Raw genomic sequence first — 20,130 nt, forward strand, 5'->3', positions numbered from 1 at the left:
CCACCTCCATCCCCAATAGGACAAGAGATGGACCATTTTTGCCCAGCCTCTCTGGGTACCTGCAGGTGCTTTTGGCCCACACAGCCTGGTCTGGTGGATACTTATGGACCAAATCTCACCTACCAATAGGAAAGAAGGGGGTTGGTCTTTCCAGAGCTTTTTGGGCAACAGCAGATCTTTGACCTACATGGCCTAGACTATTGGATGCCTATGAATCCACCTCCACCCCCAATAGGATAGGAGGGGTCTGGTGTCTTCAAGACTCTCTGGACAGTGGTGGGTACATTCAGCCAACAGTGACTGAACTGTCAGTTTACCGTGGATCCAACCCCAAGCCTTAAGAGGATAGAAGGGAGCTGGTGTTTCCTCAGCCTCTCCAGGCAACAGCAGGTATTCTCAGCCTAAAAGGACTGAACTGTCAAGCACCCATAGAACCACTACTATCACACAATAGGATAGGAGGGAACTAGTGCTTCCTCAGCCTCTCCAGGCAATGGTGGGTACTTTCAGACTACAGGCCTGAACTGTTGAGCATTTGTGGTTCAGTTCCTACCCCCTAAAAGGCAGAAGGGACAGTACTCCCTCAACCTCTCAGGGCAAATGTAGGCATATTTGGCACACAGACATTAGATTGTTGGGCACTTCAGAGGGTCCATTCCCACCCCCAAAAGAGAGAGGGTCTAGTGCTACATCAGTTTACCTGAGCAGCTATGGTCATTTTGGACCCACACAGCATAGACTGCTGACCAAAACTATAGCTCCAGCACTGCCTAAGGTAGGGGAGGAAGGGGTATGAAGTGTCATCAGTGTCTCTGGGTGACTACAGATAGTCTTGTTGTGCCCAGCTTGGATTATTATACATGGCTGCAGCTCTGTCCCTACTCCTGACAGAGGAGAAAGGTGAGAGAAGCAACGTGGGCAGCTTCAGCCTCCATAGCTTATAGCACCAACCACATCCTTGACTCCTACTACACAACCAGCAAGGGAGAAAAGGTAAGAAATCCCTAAACTAAAGGGAGAAACTGCACCCAGAATAAATATATCTAACAAGCCAGATGCAGAAATACCAACAAAAATTACAATCCATACCATTCCATACTAAGAAAGAGAAAGAGATGGTCCAATTAAAGGAACAAGATATGTCTGCAGATGACACAAAGGAGTTGAGACAACTAATCTTAGATGTTCAAACAAATCTCCTTAATAAAATCAATGAGATGGCTAAAGAGATTAAGAATATTAAGAAGAAAAGAAGACACTGGATGAGCACAAAGAAGAATTTGAAAACATACATAGAAAAATAGCAGACCTTATGGGAATGAAAGGTACAATAAATGAAATAAAAAATACACTGGAGGCATATAACAGCAGATTTGAGGATGCAGAAGAAAGGATCGGTGAGCTCAAAGATATGGCCTCCAAAAGTAAACAAACAAAAGAAAAGATAAAGAAAAGAATAGAAAAAATTGAACAGGATCTCACGGAATTAATTGACATCAAGAGAAATACACAGGTCATGGGTGTTCCAGAAGGAGAATAGAAGGGAAAAGGGGCAGAAGGAATATTTGAAGAAATAATGGTGGAAAATTTCCCAACCCTTTTGAAGGACATAGATATTCGTGTCCAAGAAGCACAACATACTACCACCCAAATAAATCCAAATAGTCCAACTCTGAGACACATACTAATTAGAATGTCAAATGCCAGAGACAAAGAGAGAATTTTGAGAGTAGCAAGAGAAAAGCAATGCACAACATATAAGGGATACCCAATAAAATTAAGTGCTGATTTCAATCAGAAACCATGGAGGCAAGAAGGCAGTGGTATGATATATTTAAGATACTCCAGGAGAAAAACTGCCAGCCAAGAATTTCATACCCAGCAAGATTATCTTTTAAAAATGAGAGTGAGATTAGAATACTCACAGATAAACAGAAAATGAGAGAGTTTATAATAAAAAGACCAGCTTTGCAGGAAATACTAAGGGAGTGCTACAGCCTGAAAAGAAAAGACAGGAGAGAGAAGCCTGGAATAGAGTCTAGAAATGACAACTGTATCAGTAATAGAAACTAAAAGTGTCAAATATAAAAAGACAGATAAAATACCAAGATCAAAATGGATGAAATAAGTTTGCCTTTGCAGTAATAACATTGAATGTTAATGGATTAAACTCCCCAATCAAAAGACACAGACTGGCAGAATGGATAAGAAAATATAAGCCATCTATATGTAGTCTGCAAGAGACTCACCTTAGACCCAAGGATACTAATAAATTGAAAGTGAAAGTTTGGAAAAAGATATTCAATGCATGCAGTAACCAAAAAATAAAAAAATAAAAAAAAGTTGGGGTAGCTATACTTATATCAGATGATACAGACTTTAAAAGCAAAACTGTTATTAGAGACAAGGAAGGACATTATATATTAATAAAAGGGATGATTCACCTTTTATTATATATTATATATTATATAGCAATCATAATTATGTATGCACTTAATCAGGATGCCCCAAGATACATGAGGCAAACACTGGGAAAACTGAAGGGAGAAACAGACAACTCTATAATAATAGTTGGAGACTTCAATACACTACTCTCAACATTGGATAGAACATCTGGGCAGAAGATAATAAAGAAACAGAGAGCTTGAATATGATAAATGGACTAAACCTAATAGACATATACAGAACATTGCACCCCAAAACAGCAGGATAAACATTATTTTCAAGTGCTCATGGATCTTTCTCCAGGATAGACCATATGTTGGGTCACAAAGCAGATCTCAATAAATTCCACAAAATAAAAATCACACAAAGTGCTTTCTCTGATCATAATGGAATAAAGTTGGAAATCAACAAGTGGCAAATAAAGGGAAAATTCACATATATATGGAGATTAAACAACACACCTAAATAATCAGTGGGTCAAAGACGAAATTTCAAGAGCAATCAATAAATGTCTCGAGATGAATGACAATGTGAATACAACATATCAGAACCTATGGGATGCTGTGAAGGCAGTGTTGAAAGGAAAATTTATAGCCCTCACTGCTTACATTAAAGAAGAAGAAAGAGCTAAGATCAATGACCTAACTACAAAGCTGGAGGAACTAGAAAGTGAACAGCATGATAATCCCAAAGCAAACAGAAGAACTGAAATAACAAAGATCAGAGCAGAAATAAATGAAATTGAGAACAACAAAAACAAAAAACAATAGAGAAAATTAACAAAACCAAAAGTTGGTTCTTTCAGAAGATTAACAAAATTAAAAAACCCTTAGCTAGATTGACTAAGAAAAAAAGAGAGAAGATGCACATAAATGAAATAAAAAATGAAAAGGGGAACCTTACACCTGACCCCACAGAAATAAAAGAGATCATAAGAGGATACTATGAGCAGCTTTATGCTCAAAAACTAGACAATGTAGATGAAACAGAAGAATTACTCAGAATATACAAACAACCTACACTGATGCTAGAAGAAATAGAAGACCTCAACAAACCAATCACAAGTAAAAAGACTGAAGCAGTCATCAAAAGCTCCCAAAATGAAAAGCTCAGGACCTGACGGTTTCACAGGTGAGTTCTACCAAGCATTCAAAGAAGATTTTAATACCAATCTTAATAAAGCTCTTCCAAAAAATTGAACAAAAAGGAATGCTACCAAGCTTATTCTATGAAGCCAATATCACCCTAATATCAAAGCCAGATGAAGATATTACAAAAAAAGATTACAGACCCATTTCTCTAACAAATACAGATGCAAAAATCCATAATAAAATACCAGCTAACTGCATCTAACAGCACATTAAAAGAATTATCCATCATGATCAAGTGGGTTTTATACCAGCCATGCAAGGCCGGTTCAACACAAGAAAATCAATCAGCATAATACACCACATTAATAAATCAAGGAAGAAAAATCACATGATCTTATTGATTGATGCAGAAAAGACATTTGACAAAATACAGCATCCTTTCTTGATAAAAAAATAGGAATTGAAGGAAACTTTCTCAACATAATAAAGGCCATATAGGAAAAACCCACAGCCTACATTGTACTCAGTGGTGAAAGACTAAAAGCTTTCCCATTGAGATCAGGGACAAGGATGCCCACTGTCACTACTGTTGTTCAATTTAGTGCTAGTGATATGACTGTATATCTAGAAAGTCCCAAAATATCTACAACAAAGCAGTTAGAACTAATAAATGATTTCAGTAGAGTGTCAGGATACAAGACCAATATGCAAAAATCAATGGAGTTTCTATACACTAATAATGCACAATCTGAGGTGGAAGTCAGGAAAACAATTCCATTTACAATAGCAACTAAAAGAATCAAATATTTAGGACTAAACTTAACCAAGGATGCAAAGCACTTGTATTCAAAAAACTATACTGCTTTGTTAAAAGAAATAAAAAATACCTATAAAATTGGAAGACTATTCCATGTTCATAGATTAGAAGACTAAATATCATTAAGATGTCAATTCTACCCAAATTGATATACAGATTTGATGCAAACCCAATAAAAATTCCACCAGCATTTTTTATGCAAATAGAAAATACAGTTATCAAATTTATCTGGAAAGGTAAGAGACCCCAAATAGCCAGAAACATCTTAAAAAAGGAAAAGTGAGGTTGGAGGACTCTCACTTCTAGACTTTAAATCATATTACCTAGCTACAGTGGTAAAAACAGCATTGTATTGGAATAAAGATAGACACATAACAATGGAACCAAATTGATGGTTCAGGAACAGAACATCTCATCTAGGGCCAAGTGATTTTTGACAAGCCCACCCAGTTGGGACAAAACAGTTTATTCAACAAATGGTGTTGGTGAGAACTGGATATCTATAGCCAAAAGAAAGAAAGAAGACCCCTATCTCACACCTTATATGAAAATGAACTCAAAATGGATCATAGACCTAAATATAAAAGGAAGTACAATAAAGCTCCTAGAAGAAAATGTAGGGAAACATCTTCAAGACCTGGTTGTAGGTGGTAGATTTTTAACCTTACATCAAAGGCATGAGCAATGAAGAAAACATGAATAAATGGGACCTCCTCAAAGGTAAACATTTTGCGATTCAAAGGATTTCATCAAGAAGTTGAAAAAGTAGCCCCATCAATGGGAGAAAATTTGGAAACCACTTATCCAATATGGGTTTGATTTCCCTTCTATATAAAGAGATCATACAACTCAGCAATAAAAGAGCAAGCAATTCAATTTAAAAGTGGGCAAAAAATTTAAATAGACATTTCTCCAAAGAAGAAATACAAATGGTCAAAAAACACATGGAAAAGTGCTCCATATCACTAGCTATTAAGGAAATGCAAATTAAAATAATGATATATCATCTCACACCATATAGAATGGCCATTATTAAAAAAAAAAAAAACTATAACACATCCTGGAGAGGATGTGGAGAAATAGGAACACTCCTTCACTGTTGGTGGGAGTGTAAAATGGTGCAGCCTCTGTGGAAGACAGTTTGGCAGTTCCTCAGGAAGCTAAATATAGAACTTCCATGTAATTCAACAATTTCTCTACTAGGAATATGTCCAGAAGAACTAAAAACCATGACAGGAACAGACGTCAGCACTCCAATGTTCATAGTGGTGTTCACAGTTGACAAAAGATGGAAACAAGTCAAGTGTCTATCCACCAATGAATCGATAAACAAAATGTGGCACATACATATGATGGAATACTATGCTGCAGTAAGAAGAAATGAAATTGGGACATATGTGATAACATGGATGAGTCTTGAAGACATTATACTAAGTGAAGTAAGCCAGACACAAAAGGACAAATATTGCATGGTCTCATTAATATGAACTGAATACAAACAATAAAGACATGGAATTAAAACCTAGAGTAAAGATTATTAGGAGATAAGAGGAGGGTTGAGAAGAACTATGGATGCTTAACGTATGTAGAAGTTTTAATTAACTTGACTATAAAAGTGTGGAGATGGATAGAGTTGATAGTGACACATTATAGTGAGTAGCAACTTGTTTATATAAACAAGTGACTGAAAAAGGTAGTCTGGGAAAATAAATGTCAATAGAAAGAAAGCTAAAGAATAATCTAGGGATTGAATAACACAGTGAACACAGAGGCAGGTGAGAATTGTGGTTAAGGGTACAAATGCAAGAGACTCCTTCTGTGAGCTAGAGCAGATGTACATCACTCTTGCAGGATGATGTGAATATGGAGAAGCATGGAAAAACTACAACTGGTGTGACCTATAGACTGTGGTTAACAGCAATACCATAATATTCTTGCATCAATGCAAAGCTGTACTGTGTTGATAGTGGAAGTGTATGGAAAAAAGTATGGCAAATGTATGATATGGACCATGATTGGCGATAATAGTCTGATGATATTGTCTGATAATCTGTAACAAATTTTCCACCAGGATGTGGAGTAGTATGGGAAATCTACACATCTGTATGATTGATTTGCAAGTTCATAATAACTGTAACAAAAATATATTTAAAAGAAAATAGTATGGGTTGGGGGAAAATACACCAAATGTAAGATAAGGACCATAGTTGGTAGTAATATTTTGACAATGCTCTTGCATAGGTTGTAACAAATGTTTCACAATGCAAAGAGTTGGTGGAGGGATGATGTATGAGACCCCCATGTGATGTTATATATGTTTATTTCATATGTTCACAATCTTTACTATACACTTAGTTTATGCATGTTCATGTATGAAAGACATACTTCAATGAAAAATTAAAAATTAAAAAAAAAATCAGGCACAGGCATCTGTGTTTGATTTCTAGAATATTCCCCTCATGAACCTGTAAAGTCAGTCTTACCTTATTATGGTTAAATGGGAAAAATTTCCAGTCAATACTAATTTATGTTAAAATTTAATTTCCAGTTAACATGTTCACTACTATTTCCATAGTATAACTTTAATTAAGTACTTCAATCAATGGAAATTTTTGCTGTAAGAAAAGAATTCTTTTGCTATAAGAAATCAATAAGAGAGCTTCTTTCCACCCATAATTGTCTTTTCAGTGTGAATATGGTTTTGGAAAAGATTAAAAGATTTTATTTTTTCATTAAACTCATCGTTTTAAAAAGAACCCAGGGAGAATACATGTGAAATACCACATAGTTAAAAACAAAAACAAAAAAACGAATCTTGCCAAATGTATATCACATTTTTAATTGGATGTATGGATATAAAACCACATATAAACACATGAGAAATGGATTTTATGTCATAGTTTTGTTTTCCTCTTTACATTTCTCCAGGTTTTCTATGATTTACTTTTTTGCAATAAACATGGTTTATTGTCATAGTAAGAAACCTTTATTAAAAGGTATTTAGTGTGCAAGCATAAGTTCCAATTAGAGAGAGCAAAATTGTTCATTTAAAATAAATTACATGTACATGAATTAACATGTAATAGTCCATTTCACTCTAATTCCAGCAGCATTTGAAGATAGAATTTATCCCTGCTAATAGAGAATATTAAATGGTTTTTAAAATATTATGAACCAACATGTGGCTCGCAAATGAGTACGTACATTTCTCTGCGGCTGTAATACTTAGGTTGTACCAAGCACTAATCTCCCGGTCAAGAAGGTTAGTTGTAATGACTGTGCCATTGTCATCAATACTGAACAATTTGCTTCCTCTAATAGTATACCTGCACCAAAAAGAAAATATTTCTTAAGGTTATTTTTTCTGTATAAAGATGATACAGCAAGGTCTTTTCAAAAAGAAGACAAATTATTAAAAGTATGCTCTACATTGTTAATGGAATACTGAGCAATTTTCAGAAAGGTACTTTCATACATTTAAGATTCAAATCAGCTAAGATTTTTTAAAAACTATAAGGGCTTCAAATTTAAATTTTATGTTAAGTCTAAACACATCACTCATTCTCACTGCTAACAATTTTAACAGGTGAATGACTTGGTAAAAAAATAAATGGCAAAAAGACATTTGCAAAATGAAGATAAGTACAAATAAGGAGGAATAAAAACACTTGTAAAACTTTTTATGTTCCTTTGAAATGAAGTAAAACACATTCTCAGACAAAAGCATTAATCTCTTTCCTAACCACAGTTTCTAGCTTACCTATTAATTGCTTATATATAAGAAAAGTGTATTTTTGTTTGTTTAAAGAGGACCATTTGATAGTATTTAATACATAAGATCTTTTATAGAGCAGATGGGCCTTTCATGTTTTCAAGAAAATGTTAATATAAATATAAATATATATCTGTATATAGCACACCAATCTTCTTATCCCAAAAATAAAGGATAGTAGATTTAAAGTCCTCTTAGATAATACATAAAAAGAAGCCAGGTCACAAAACTCCTTCATGCAAAAGACTGAAAAATCATCTAATATTCCACAGTGAAAGAAGTCTTTGAAGTACTCAGCATGTCATATCTGCTTGCAAATGATTAATAATAAAAATTAAAGAGTAATAACTCAGGTTCAGTGATGGCTTCTCATTGCACACATGTTCCTGACGACTTTGATGAGGCATCAATGAGGTTTGCCATAATTACGTGGTATAAAATGAGAATATTTTAATCTTGAATTGACAGGTTTCTAAAAATATCTCACTAATTTGTAGTTTGGTGTTCAGGGAAGGTGTTCAGGAATGTATCACAGTAAATTCAGCTTTAAAGCAGCTCAGTTTTAACTCTGTTCTTTTTTAAACATTTATAAGCAATTTACATATAATAAACATCCACAAGTGGTCACATTTCCTACTTAGAAAATTTGGCCATGAAAAGAAACAATAGCTTAACAGTTAATTCATTTGCATTAAACATCTAGAGTATATTGTTTCTATAAATGCATCCTCCCAAACCAAAGTTTTATAAGAAGTCACAGTTTCTACTAGATGACTAGGCATCTATTAGGGATGTAGAAGTGGGTTCAGTCTCCATGGAAAAAATTACAAACAAAAGCAGACTTAGTTCCCTAGGACAAGGAAATGCGCTCCAAAGATTACTATCATATTAAGACCAATGTGAAACCTATACTTCTTTCCTTCCCTGCTTCCAGAGCTTCTTAGAACCACCAATTCTGGTTATTTTAAGGCAATTGAATGGTTTTTCTTTCACTCCACACTCAGATGAAAGATCCTTGGCCTTAATGTAAGTAATTACATTATATGTATATACATGATTTATATATAAGATATATATAGGCATACCTTCTACTTTATGTTTACGTTAGACTTGAAAATCAGAAAATTAATCGTGAAATGGCAACTGTTTTGTTGTTTACGTATTTATCATTTCACCTCAATTCAACTGGTCTTTTTGCTTTGAGACTTATCAACTGTATGGTATTTTGAAAGATGCCACTTTTGGGGTTCATTTTGTTCTCATTTTCATTGCTTTCTGCTCTAATATTTCCTTGTTTTGGGCTGGCTTTGGATTTAATTTGCTCTTCTTTTCCAACAGAAAATAATATATGGTATTTCTCATGCAAAATATTTCAAAATTTGACTATAGGAAATTTCAATAAAGCCCAAAGACTGAATCATGCACAGTAATAGTAAAAAGTCCAGTATTTCATTTATCTGGAAAGTAAATATAATAGTACTACATAATCTTAAAGATAAAACAAAAATACTAGGGGGGATTCCGTATGAAGTTCCTTATAATTTTTTGATGGAATTGCTATTACTGGTAGTCTCTGGTTTCCTCTAATCCTTTTGCACTAAGCTTTTTCAAACAATTGTATCATCCCACTTCCGTGTCTAAATGTTGCACTTTTCCTTCATCCCTATACCCAGTTTTATCTTAACATTTGCCATAAACTTTATTATTATAACTTAAATCAGGCGTATCTTACCTCTCAAGCCAGTCTACCCTTAACAATGTCAAGAATATTTTGTTAACCTAGTTTATTTAGACACCAGATATGCTGAAACCAAGCATGAGAATCTTACTTTCCCAGAAACACCAGGTGATTCATACTCACTAGGAAACACTAAGTTATATGAATTATATGAATCTAAGTACAATTTGCCTTTGTTTACTATGTGCCTGTGTTCCCTCCCCCTCAAAATAGGATACCTTGAAGACAAATGCCAAATTTACTCTGTTTGGTTTCCATGGCTCTTATTAGGGTGGGAGTCCTAACAAAGAGGTATCATCAAATTAAAATTGAAGTCAAAATCTTTATTTTGCATTTTGTTTTCCAACATTTTCTGGACCTTTCGCTTACAAAAGAAAAAATAAAGACTCCTGAAAAAAAATGTGCTCAAGTTGCTATTTTCATATGCATTTACTTTTGTTTTGGTCATACATTTTGAACATTTTACTAAACCAAGCTATACCATGTTGGGGCAATTCTTTATCATCAGTGATCCTAACAAATATTTTAAAAGTAATCTTTTTTGAAAGGTACTCCTAAATGAAAGTTTGTAAAGGGCTATGAACAATACTTTTGAAAGGCAATTATATATTTTACAAGGAAATTAATTTCAGTATAAACATGAAAAATCATTATTTTTTAGGCAGAAAATAAGGAACCATCAGTGGCAATACTGTAAAAAAAAAAACACCTCTGCTAACATTTGGATATACTCCACTATTTTCTTACATATAAGTAGTATTTGTATATGTAGTGGACATATAGCCCCTTTAGTATCATATATTGCTTTAAAATCATGTCATGTTTTTATCTATGTTGCATAAGCATCACTGTAAATTTATCCATCATTTATTCCATTTTTCCTGCCCTAACATTAGATATTTACATTGCTTTCAAAACTTATTATAAGTGTAATGAGCACCTTAACATAGTAAAGCATTCTTTGAATTCTGTCTTCTGTAGAATTCTCAAAAGAACTCTAAGTAGGTTTAGAGACATACTGTTTTTGAAATCTAAACAATTGATTCGCTGAGTTAAAATTATGTCCATATTAACACTATGGCTAAGTAAGGAGTCTATATACCTATTGGAAGGCAGCATTGTGTGACTGGGAATTACATCTGAAAAGCAGAAAACATTCTGCAGCCTCAAAACTTTAATAGATTGCCTTCTCTGTACCAGCAGCCTCTCCAAGGAGCAAAGCAATAACCAGCATCTTAATGAATGCATGGAAGCTTATATAATCTTCTGGACTGTAAGGTGTGGTATATGTTCCACCTGACTTCATCTATAATACCAAAAAAAAAAAAAAATCAACACACTGAAACTAAAAATAGCCGACTATTTGAATAGATGGCAAATATTTGTTTAATTTCAACCCATAAATTTATTTTTATTCATTTCTATTATATTTATATTTATATCTACTTATGACAATTTTTTACTCCTTTATATGGCATATTGTAAAAGCTTTCTCAATTATTAAATAGCATTTTAATAAGTCATATTTACATGAACCACATTTTGATCAACACAGTTTCTGCTCTGTCTTGAGGTAATTTAGGCCTTCTTCCCTCACCTTTTTACCTTCATTAATAGAGCTGATTGCATAAAATTTTGGTTGGTGAGGGTTTATTTTACACTTGCATATGTTTGTAAATTTCCTGTTTACTGCATCTTAACCAACATTGAGGCTTTCTAGCTGTACTTGTTTGTTTAAACTGTTACAGAATTGATAAGTACCATATAGAGAAATATAGATATATAAATTCCTTGTTTAAGGCCACTTGACACTTTACATTCAAGCTAAGTTGTTTTTGCTCATTTTTTAATGCAATGCTGACAGTATTAGTTTGCCAAAGGGCTGCCAATGCAAAGTACCAGCAATGTGTTGACTTTTATAAAGGGTATTTATTTGGGGTAAAACTTACAGTTTCTAAATATACTGTGTAAACTCATGCAGTTAATAATTAGAACATAGGTCACCAGAAAATAGAAAGAGAATAGAGAATGGAAAGCTGAGGGTTAATCTGTGCAGAATTGGTTAAAAAGGTTGTAAATCTTTGGAAATAAATAGAAATGGTGAAATCACATCATGTTGTTTATAATTAGCAGAGCTGTTATATGGGTTTGATAGTGGTTGAGAGGGAAAGTCTAAGGTCATGTATATTACTAGCAGGAAAGCTAAAAACTGTAACATGGGACTGTATAACAGTGAAACCCCATGTGAAACTCAATTATAAGTGATACTACATATATAGGAATTTTTTTACAAAATATAAATACAACTATACTAAAGAGAAGGAAAAAGAATAGCAGCTATGTATGGCATGGGAAGCATAGAGAGATTGAAAGGTGATGAGTCTTGTTTTTGTTTACTACTATTATTATTATTACTACTGGATAATGAAAGTGCTCTAAGAATGGTTGAAGTTATGCTGCACAAATACGTGATTACGCCAAATACAATTAATTGTACACTTTGGATGGATTTATGCTTTATTAACATATATCAATAAAATTTATTTATTAAAAAAAACTTGTAATTCCAAGGCCGTAAAAAGTCCAACTCAAGGCACCATAAGATGTGCTTTCTCACTTATGTCACCTGCCACATGTCGAAGCAAGATGGCGGGCCATCTCTGCCTGGTCTCGCCTTCCCCTCTGGGTCTCCTGTATCAGTCTCGGCTCTTCAGCTATCTTCCCAAGTTCATCTATAAACTATCAGACATATCACAGGGCTGGTCTCCTCTTGAGCTGCTCCATGGGCCCAGCCTCCTGGGGGCTTTGTGCTTAGACAACCCCTTCTCACATATTGCATAATCAAATATGGCAGTTCCTTTTTTTCCTCTTTCTCTGTCCCTGTGAGTCCCTTTATAGCAGACCCAGCAAGGGGGTGGGGACTCAAACCGAGTTTTGATCTTACCAAGTAATCTGATCAAAGACTCCTTAGCCGAATTTAATGCAATGAAAAGTATCATACCCAGAGGAATAGACTAGTTTACAAACATAATCTGTCTTTTTTTGGGATTCATAAAATAAATTTCAAATGGCAATATTGACCCAGGAGACATACCTGAGAGGAGACTTGCTGTGATCTGGATCTGAGGCAGATACCATGCCCACAAATGATCCATATGGGTTTCCTTCAAAAACCTCAAACACATAATATGGGAGGAGGAAAACAGGGGGTTCATCAGCATCTTCTACCTGGATCTTAATGAAAGTAGTGGAAGCTTCAGCATGGTATTTCATGAGCTCCTCATCCACATGGAGGTTTTTAACTTTTGCTCTGATACCAAAATGATTCTGGTGTTCAAAGTCCACTTTCTGTAAGGAAATACAATGTACACAGAAGAAATGGCTTTAGTAACCCAAGGCATAATTTAGGGGTATAATTAGTTATTAATTTAATTTAATTTAATTTCAGTTATTAAATTAAACCTCATTTGCTTTTCAGGTTTTAATCTTCATGTTCATCTAGATAACTGGGGTCTGTGGGATACTGCCATTAAGCAGTTCCATATCATCCCTGTTTGTGTTTTGTTATTTGCATCTAATATAAAATGTTTTAGAATAGCAACTATATTTTTCACCTAAGACTGAAAGCATACTTCTGTGAGGATAAATACCTTATGGAATTGAGAATTAATTTCCTGATATTCAAGACCTTTTAAAATACATTGCCCTTTATTTGGAAAGCTTTTAAAATGAGCTACACTCCTTATCATTAGAGAAATCTAGAAATAATGAAATCTCTAATCTCTAAACTCCTTTTCTCCCTAAACCATAAATCACAGGTTTTCATTTTAATTTTTTAATGAATCAAAGATCAACTGCCTACATAAAATAATTGTGCATATTTCTGATTTAATTGTGCAAGATCTCAAAGCAAATCATCGACATATATCTACCTTTTTTAATATAACTATTCCTTCTTGGGTCTCATTATTTGTAATGATATCAAATGTTTGTGAATTTTCTTCTTCAATGCTATAATCCATTTCTGCGTTCTCTCCTATGTCATTGTCAAATGCCATAATTTTTCCTATAGAAGTTCCAGTGGGTGCGGATTCTGAGACAGTCAGGCGGTAAAAACCTTTAAAAACAAAAGTTGAGATATTTTGCATAAGCTATTAATATAAGTAACTTCTAGTTATAGCACCCTTTATTTATGAACTGCAGGTAAAGTCACACCCACCCTTCTAATCATTTGTTCTAAATTTCTGCTTAAATGTTCTTTCTCATTTTATTTGTGAAAAGTGAAAAAATTTTCATATCTTATCTGAGCATCTACTACCCTCTCTCAAATGTATTCTATCATATGAAGCCCTTTCACCAGAATGCATAATTTCTAAATTTCTATTAATAAGAGCATCTTCTCAAAACTCACAGATTTGTTTTATTCATTGTATCCTTCAACCATCCAAAATTAAACTTGCCTAAGAATTTTTCAATTTCACTGAAGCTTTGTCTGATGCCTAAATTTACCCATAAGAGAAAGCATGACTTAAAAATATGAGAGACTAAAGGCAAGAAGATGAATTCTATGAATAATGGTTCAATTTTCAGGTTCTGACTCTGGATTAGATTAATCATAGTGTAAATGAAAACAAAGAAGGATCCACCAGAGTTGGAAGGTGAATTTAATAAGCAAACTATGCGGGAATCATAAATGACCCTATTGTGTTGGTCATGAGAAAATAATGGTAGTTATATTTGAAATGCATAGATACATATAAAACTAAATTAGCTTTTTTCCTTTATATTTCAGCCATAATTTCTGTAAAACTCAAGAAGAACTGCACTACTCTTATTAAATAAATTTTTCATAATTCATGCTAAAAATGTAGGAAATAATCATATGTGTCAATATCCTACAAAATTAAACTTCTTACAATTTAAAAGAGGAACACATATATAAGGATATTTTTAAAGAGGTTTTTGCTTCTTTTAGAAGCATAAAGTAAGTTACTTCACAGATTACCTTGTGATTTGCCTTCTTTGCATGTGGTAAAATATTTTTTTTTAATTTGCAAATATTTTACTGTTTTTAGAGATAGAAGTAACAATTCAGATTTGTAGCAGTCTTTCATTGTGGGAAAATTGAAAGAATTGCTTATTTAATTACAGAAATTACAAATTGCTACCAAGTTATCGTAAGAAAACAGTGTCACTGCAATAAACTTGAAAACAGATGCTTTAGACTGGTGAGTTATAAACTTTATATTAATCTATGGCTATTTAAAATTAAAAACATATACATTTCTGTATATCTATACTTAGTGTTAATTTCAATTCATTCGAAGGTATTCTTTCAATACAAATTCTACACAAAGGCCTGTTCTAGGGGTTGGGGATATAATATGAAATGACATAGAGAAAATTACTTCCTATATTCTTGAGGATTACACAGATGATAAACAATTTAAAGAAGATATAAGTTAAAAGGTAAGGGAGTGTTGTGGTGGAATAGGATACTTTTTTTATAAGATGACAAGAAAGTACTCTGGGAATGACTTTTGGATAAAAACTAAAGTAAGAATGAGAATCCGAGGAAACAGAATTCCAGGAGGAGCTGGCTTTTCATAGAGCAAGGGGTAGAATGGCATATTAGATGAGGTCAGAGTAGTCACGGGACAAGACTGGATGGTGGCAGGGCATTTAAGAACATACAGAGACCTCACTAAGGATTGCAACTTTTTCTCTGGGTAAGACAGAAAGACATGAAGGTGACATGATCTGACTTGTACTTTAACAAGATCACTAAAGCTGAATCTGCAGAAGATTGATTTTAGATATGAGAATAAACAAAGGAAAAGGTAACTACTAAACCTTTAAACAAAATAATTTTGCATCATCAGGAGGCATAACTGTATTTGTATATTTGCTCACAGGATTTTGAAAATCAGAAGCTATCAGGAATTGTGCAGACCTTATTATCATTCCAATCTTGTGCAGAAATCTGAACTGGCTTGGAACTGACCTAGTGCAATCTAAATTTACTCATTAATTGAGCATTGATTAATTAATTAATTAGTATTTCTTCACACATGATGGTGTTTAAAAGTGAATAAGTGAGTATTTGGCCTTAGCAACATGAAGCCTGGATTTGCTACTTACTGAGGAAAATATGCAAAAAGAGTTGATTTAGAGGAGGTGACAGCCAAGATTGGGAACTTATTTAAGTGGATACTAACTTCTAAATATGAAATATATATAAATAAATGAAAATGAAGATGTTGAGTAAATGGTTGGTGTGGCAGTATGAGATTATTTATGAATTCCAAAATGATATATAGATTATGTTTGTAAACTGGTCTATTCCTCTGGGCATGATAACCCTTTGATTGTATTATTGAGGAATAAAAAGCATAACCTTGCAAAAATATCTAAAGTCACTCTTGCCCCCACTTCTATGGATTGACCTGTGAGGGCATGGCCTTGTAAGAGAATATCAAATAAATAACTCCTGCCCCCTGTTTCTGTAAATCAGCCTGTGAAAAAATGGCCTAGTAGGAAGATATCAAATGAGTGACTTCCCCCCGTTTCTGTAAATCAGCCTGCAAACTTGCAGCTGCATTCTGCCTCTGTAACCCTCCTGCTTGCAAAATTTCGCCTAGCAATGTGTTAGCCAATGAACAAAATTTATGCTGATCCCACCTGAAATCCTGTGAAAATTGAAAAATGGAGCTCAGAATTTGGAGATTAACTCTCCTTGGGGCCCGCGCATAATAAATCTGTTCCTTCACGTCTCCTGAGAGCCAGTTTTGGGTCTTTCTGCAGTTCAGAACTCCTGGCTTTGCTGCAACAGTATTAGATTAAGCTGAGGGGTCTGATTAAATTAGATTAAGATTAGGGCTTTAATTCAGCCATATCATTAGAGTGCAACTCAGCCTTAAGCGCTGTGGTAGGCTGATGATAGACTCTCACACAAATTAGACAAGCAGAGAAGAAGAACACAGAGGAAGAGAGACAGATCATTAGACACTGCAGAGGCCCTGGGAAGAGAGATGAGCCTGATAGGTCACAGCTGACTTTGTGAAGAGAATAGAGCAGCTGAGCCTGGATAGAAATGAGCACCGGGGAAATAGATGGGCCTTATGACAGCCTACACCTGAGATAAGAAGTTGGACCCACAGAGCCTTAAGAGGAAGAAGGAAGTCTGAACTCTTGCAGACATCACCTGCCAACTTGCTTCAACATGGCAACAGATTTTGGGTGAGGAAGTATCTCTTATGGACCTTGATTTGGACTCTTTAGGGGCCTATGACTGTAAGCTTCTAAACCAAATAAGTACCCCTTATAAAAGCCAACAGATTTCTGGTACTTTGTGTCAGCACCTCTTTGGCTGACTAATACGATTGGGTATACAATATGACATTCACAGGAAAAATCAGATTGGAAATATGTATTTAGAAGTATTCAGTAGAAAGGTAGTAATTTAAAGCCATGTGGTTTCATGACATCACATCAAGAAGTGGGAGTAAAAGGAAATGCCAACAACCTAATTCTCAGAATTACAACAATGTTTAAAGTATGCAAGACAAAGAGAAACTAGCATAAAAGAATGAAAAAACTGACCAGTGAAATAGAAGGAAAACAAGATGGGAATGATAAATTGAGCGTTTCAAGGAGGGAGTGATGGACTGTCAAATTCTGCTCAGAAATCAAACTCGGCAAGAACTGAAGATTGGTCATTGATTTAGTTACACAGAGGTGGAAGAAATTGACAAGCTCAGTTTGGTCAAATAGCATGGATGAAACTTGACTGGAGTGGGTTCAAGAGAATGTGAAAAGAGTGGTTGAAGACAATGAGTTTTGATAACACTTTAAGAGTTAGTTGCTTGAAAGAGACAGAAAGAATTGAAATATTGTTAGTTAGATATGAAAGAGGAGTCAAGAAAGTGCTTATTTTTTCTCTCTCTTTTTAAAAAAGAATATTAAATACCACCTTTGCATTTTAATAGCACTGAGGGAAATTGAGAAGGGAAGGGAAGGATTGTTTGAGTGATGTCCTTGATGAAATGATAGGGGAGGGAATGTTGTATACACAGAACGGGAATGTATTGAATGTTTAAATTGGCAGGAGGTCATTTGGAATTTCAGTAAAAGAAAGTAATGTGAACAAGAGCAGAAGGCAAGCATGCTGATGTTTTGGAAGAATGGCCAATACTTACATTTGCACATTTCTGAAGTGGTGTGAGAGAATAATTTTGAAGAGTTGGGTAACTTATAGCACTAAAACCATATTCATGCACAGACAAATGTGACTGAAAGTAGCAGTATAATTATCTTACATGAGGACTCTAGGTAACTAAGATAATTTAAACTATTTATTATATATTCTGGTTTATGCAAAATATAGAAATGATTTTAAAGTTAGAAAAAATAAAAAGGAACAAAGAAAGGCAGCAGAAGTTTCACTCAACAATCTCAACAAGTTTCCCTGGGAGTTCTCCTGATTTCCAGATTCTTCTGCTGGCCTTTTAATTTTAATCTGAATAAAACTTGGACTAGATTTAGTTAATGAATTCACACCACCATTTTTCTACACTAATTGTATGCTAAACATTTTTAAAACCCTGGGTATTTCAAATTAGACATTCTCCTCTTGCTAGAGATAGAGATAGCAGCATACATAATAGATTTCATTACACAGAGATGGGGCTTACAAATTACTGCCACATTGGCTAAATTCCATCACAAAAGGAGCAGTTTTAATGACCAATGCAGGAACGACCATATTTTTTAATGTAATAAAATAAAAAATTTTAAAAGTTCAGATTTTGAATATTACTTGAGAAGTCAAAGGATTTGAAAACCCTAGGCCTGGCATTAATTGGATGAACTGAGTAGTGTTTACACCATTTAGATAGATACACACATGTGTATGCATACACACATACACATACATTTAGACATGTATACATATATATGTACACATATGAATACATAGCTACACATATATATGTATATATATCCTCAAGTATATACATTTAAGGAGTGGAAAACGTGGAATGTGGAATTTGAAACCAAAATTTCATGATTCTAACTTCCTGTGCTTACACATGGGATATTCTACCCAAAGGGAGTCAGTGAAAATGAGATTTCAATTGGGTCATGATGTGACCTACAAGAAATTGAGAAGATAAACAGTTAGATGACAGCTTTGTTTCTTTTTGTCAATATCTGAGAACTCATCCTATGGTTGAGAGTTTCTATATTTATTTTTGGCCTGCTCCTTTCTTTGTTCTGTGCCTTTCAAGTTTTCTTTATGTCATAACTGTTCATTTTTTCTGGAAATTCTTTTAAACTTTTAAGATGGATGCCATGTTGTCACAGTGGATGGAGACATACACAATAACCAAAAGAATATTGAATTCCCATCCTGGGAAGTCCTGTTAATTCTCTAACAGAGTGGCAAGAATCCCCAAGTACATGGGCAGTGCCTATCAAAGGAAGACAGACCAATGCATCAGGCCCTTGATATTGATAACTGTACTTATGAAACTTGTTCTTGTGAAATTGAAACTTAATCTAGTATTACCTAAGAGTTAATTCCTGAAACCTTCCTTGTTGCTCAAATGTGGCCTCTCCCTAAGCCAAACTCAGCTATAAGCTTACTACCTTCCCCCTAGCATGGGACATGACTTTTGGGATGAGCCTCCCTGGCACTGAGGAATTATTACCAAGCACCAATTAGTGATCCATTTGGAAAAAGACTTTGACTAAAAGGGGGAAATATTCAATACAAATGAATTTTTATGGCTAAGAGATTTTAAAGTGAGTCAGGAGGTCATTCCAGAGGTTATGCTTATGTACATCTCAGGAGGATCTTATTGACTGCCACAGTAAATATGCCTCAAACAGCATGGCCCCTGGGGGCTCTAGAGACATTTAGACACTATAAACAGGGCAGATAGTCTCAGGAATTTGGCACCCTGTCAGTGGACCTTACTTTAGAATATATCGTCCCTGATGAAACAGTTAGACTCGTTTATAATTTACCTACATATGGCTCTTCTGCCCCTATTATTTGAACCTATAATTAGCACAATACTCATTAAATATATGTCCCAGAGATCTTTGGTTTGTTCATATACCAGATATTTTTGGGATATTGGATTTATCCTGTGTGACACTGCAATAACAAGTACAGGTCATTATACCTTTTGTCAAAACCTATAAAACTGTGTGGGGCAAAGTGTAAACTATAATGTAATCTATAGACCATGGTTAGTAGCAA

The 20,130-nt window shown here is 34.4% G+C and overlaps 1 protein-coding gene across 5 annotated transcripts in view; it reads right to left on the reverse strand.

Moving 5' to 3' along the window:
- CDH19 (cadherin 19) overlaps positions 1-20,130 on the reverse strand; it is a 108,770-nt gene that overhangs the window by 40,073 nt on the left and 48,567 nt on the right. For all 5 annotated transcript variants that reach the window (XM_071208580.1, XM_058277874.1, XM_071208582.1 and 2 more), the window contains 3 exons: positions 13,796-13,980; positions 12,958-13,211; positions 7,558-7,679 (listed from right to left, as the gene is read on the reverse strand). In XM_071208580.1, coding sequence (XP_071064681.1) covers positions 7,558-7,679; positions 12,958-13,211; positions 13,796-13,980 — 561 coding nt within the window. The remainder of the gene's footprint in view (positions 1-7,557; positions 7,680-12,957; positions 13,212-13,795; positions 13,981-20,130) is intronic.

Source organism: Dasypus novemcinctus, chromosome 16 (genome assembly GCF_030445035.2).
Source record: "Dasypus novemcinctus isolate mDasNov1 chromosome 16, mDasNov1.1.hap2, whole genome shotgun sequence".
NCBI classification, from domain to species: domain Eukaryota; kingdom Metazoa; phylum Chordata; class Mammalia; order Cingulata; family Dasypodidae; genus Dasypus; species Dasypus novemcinctus.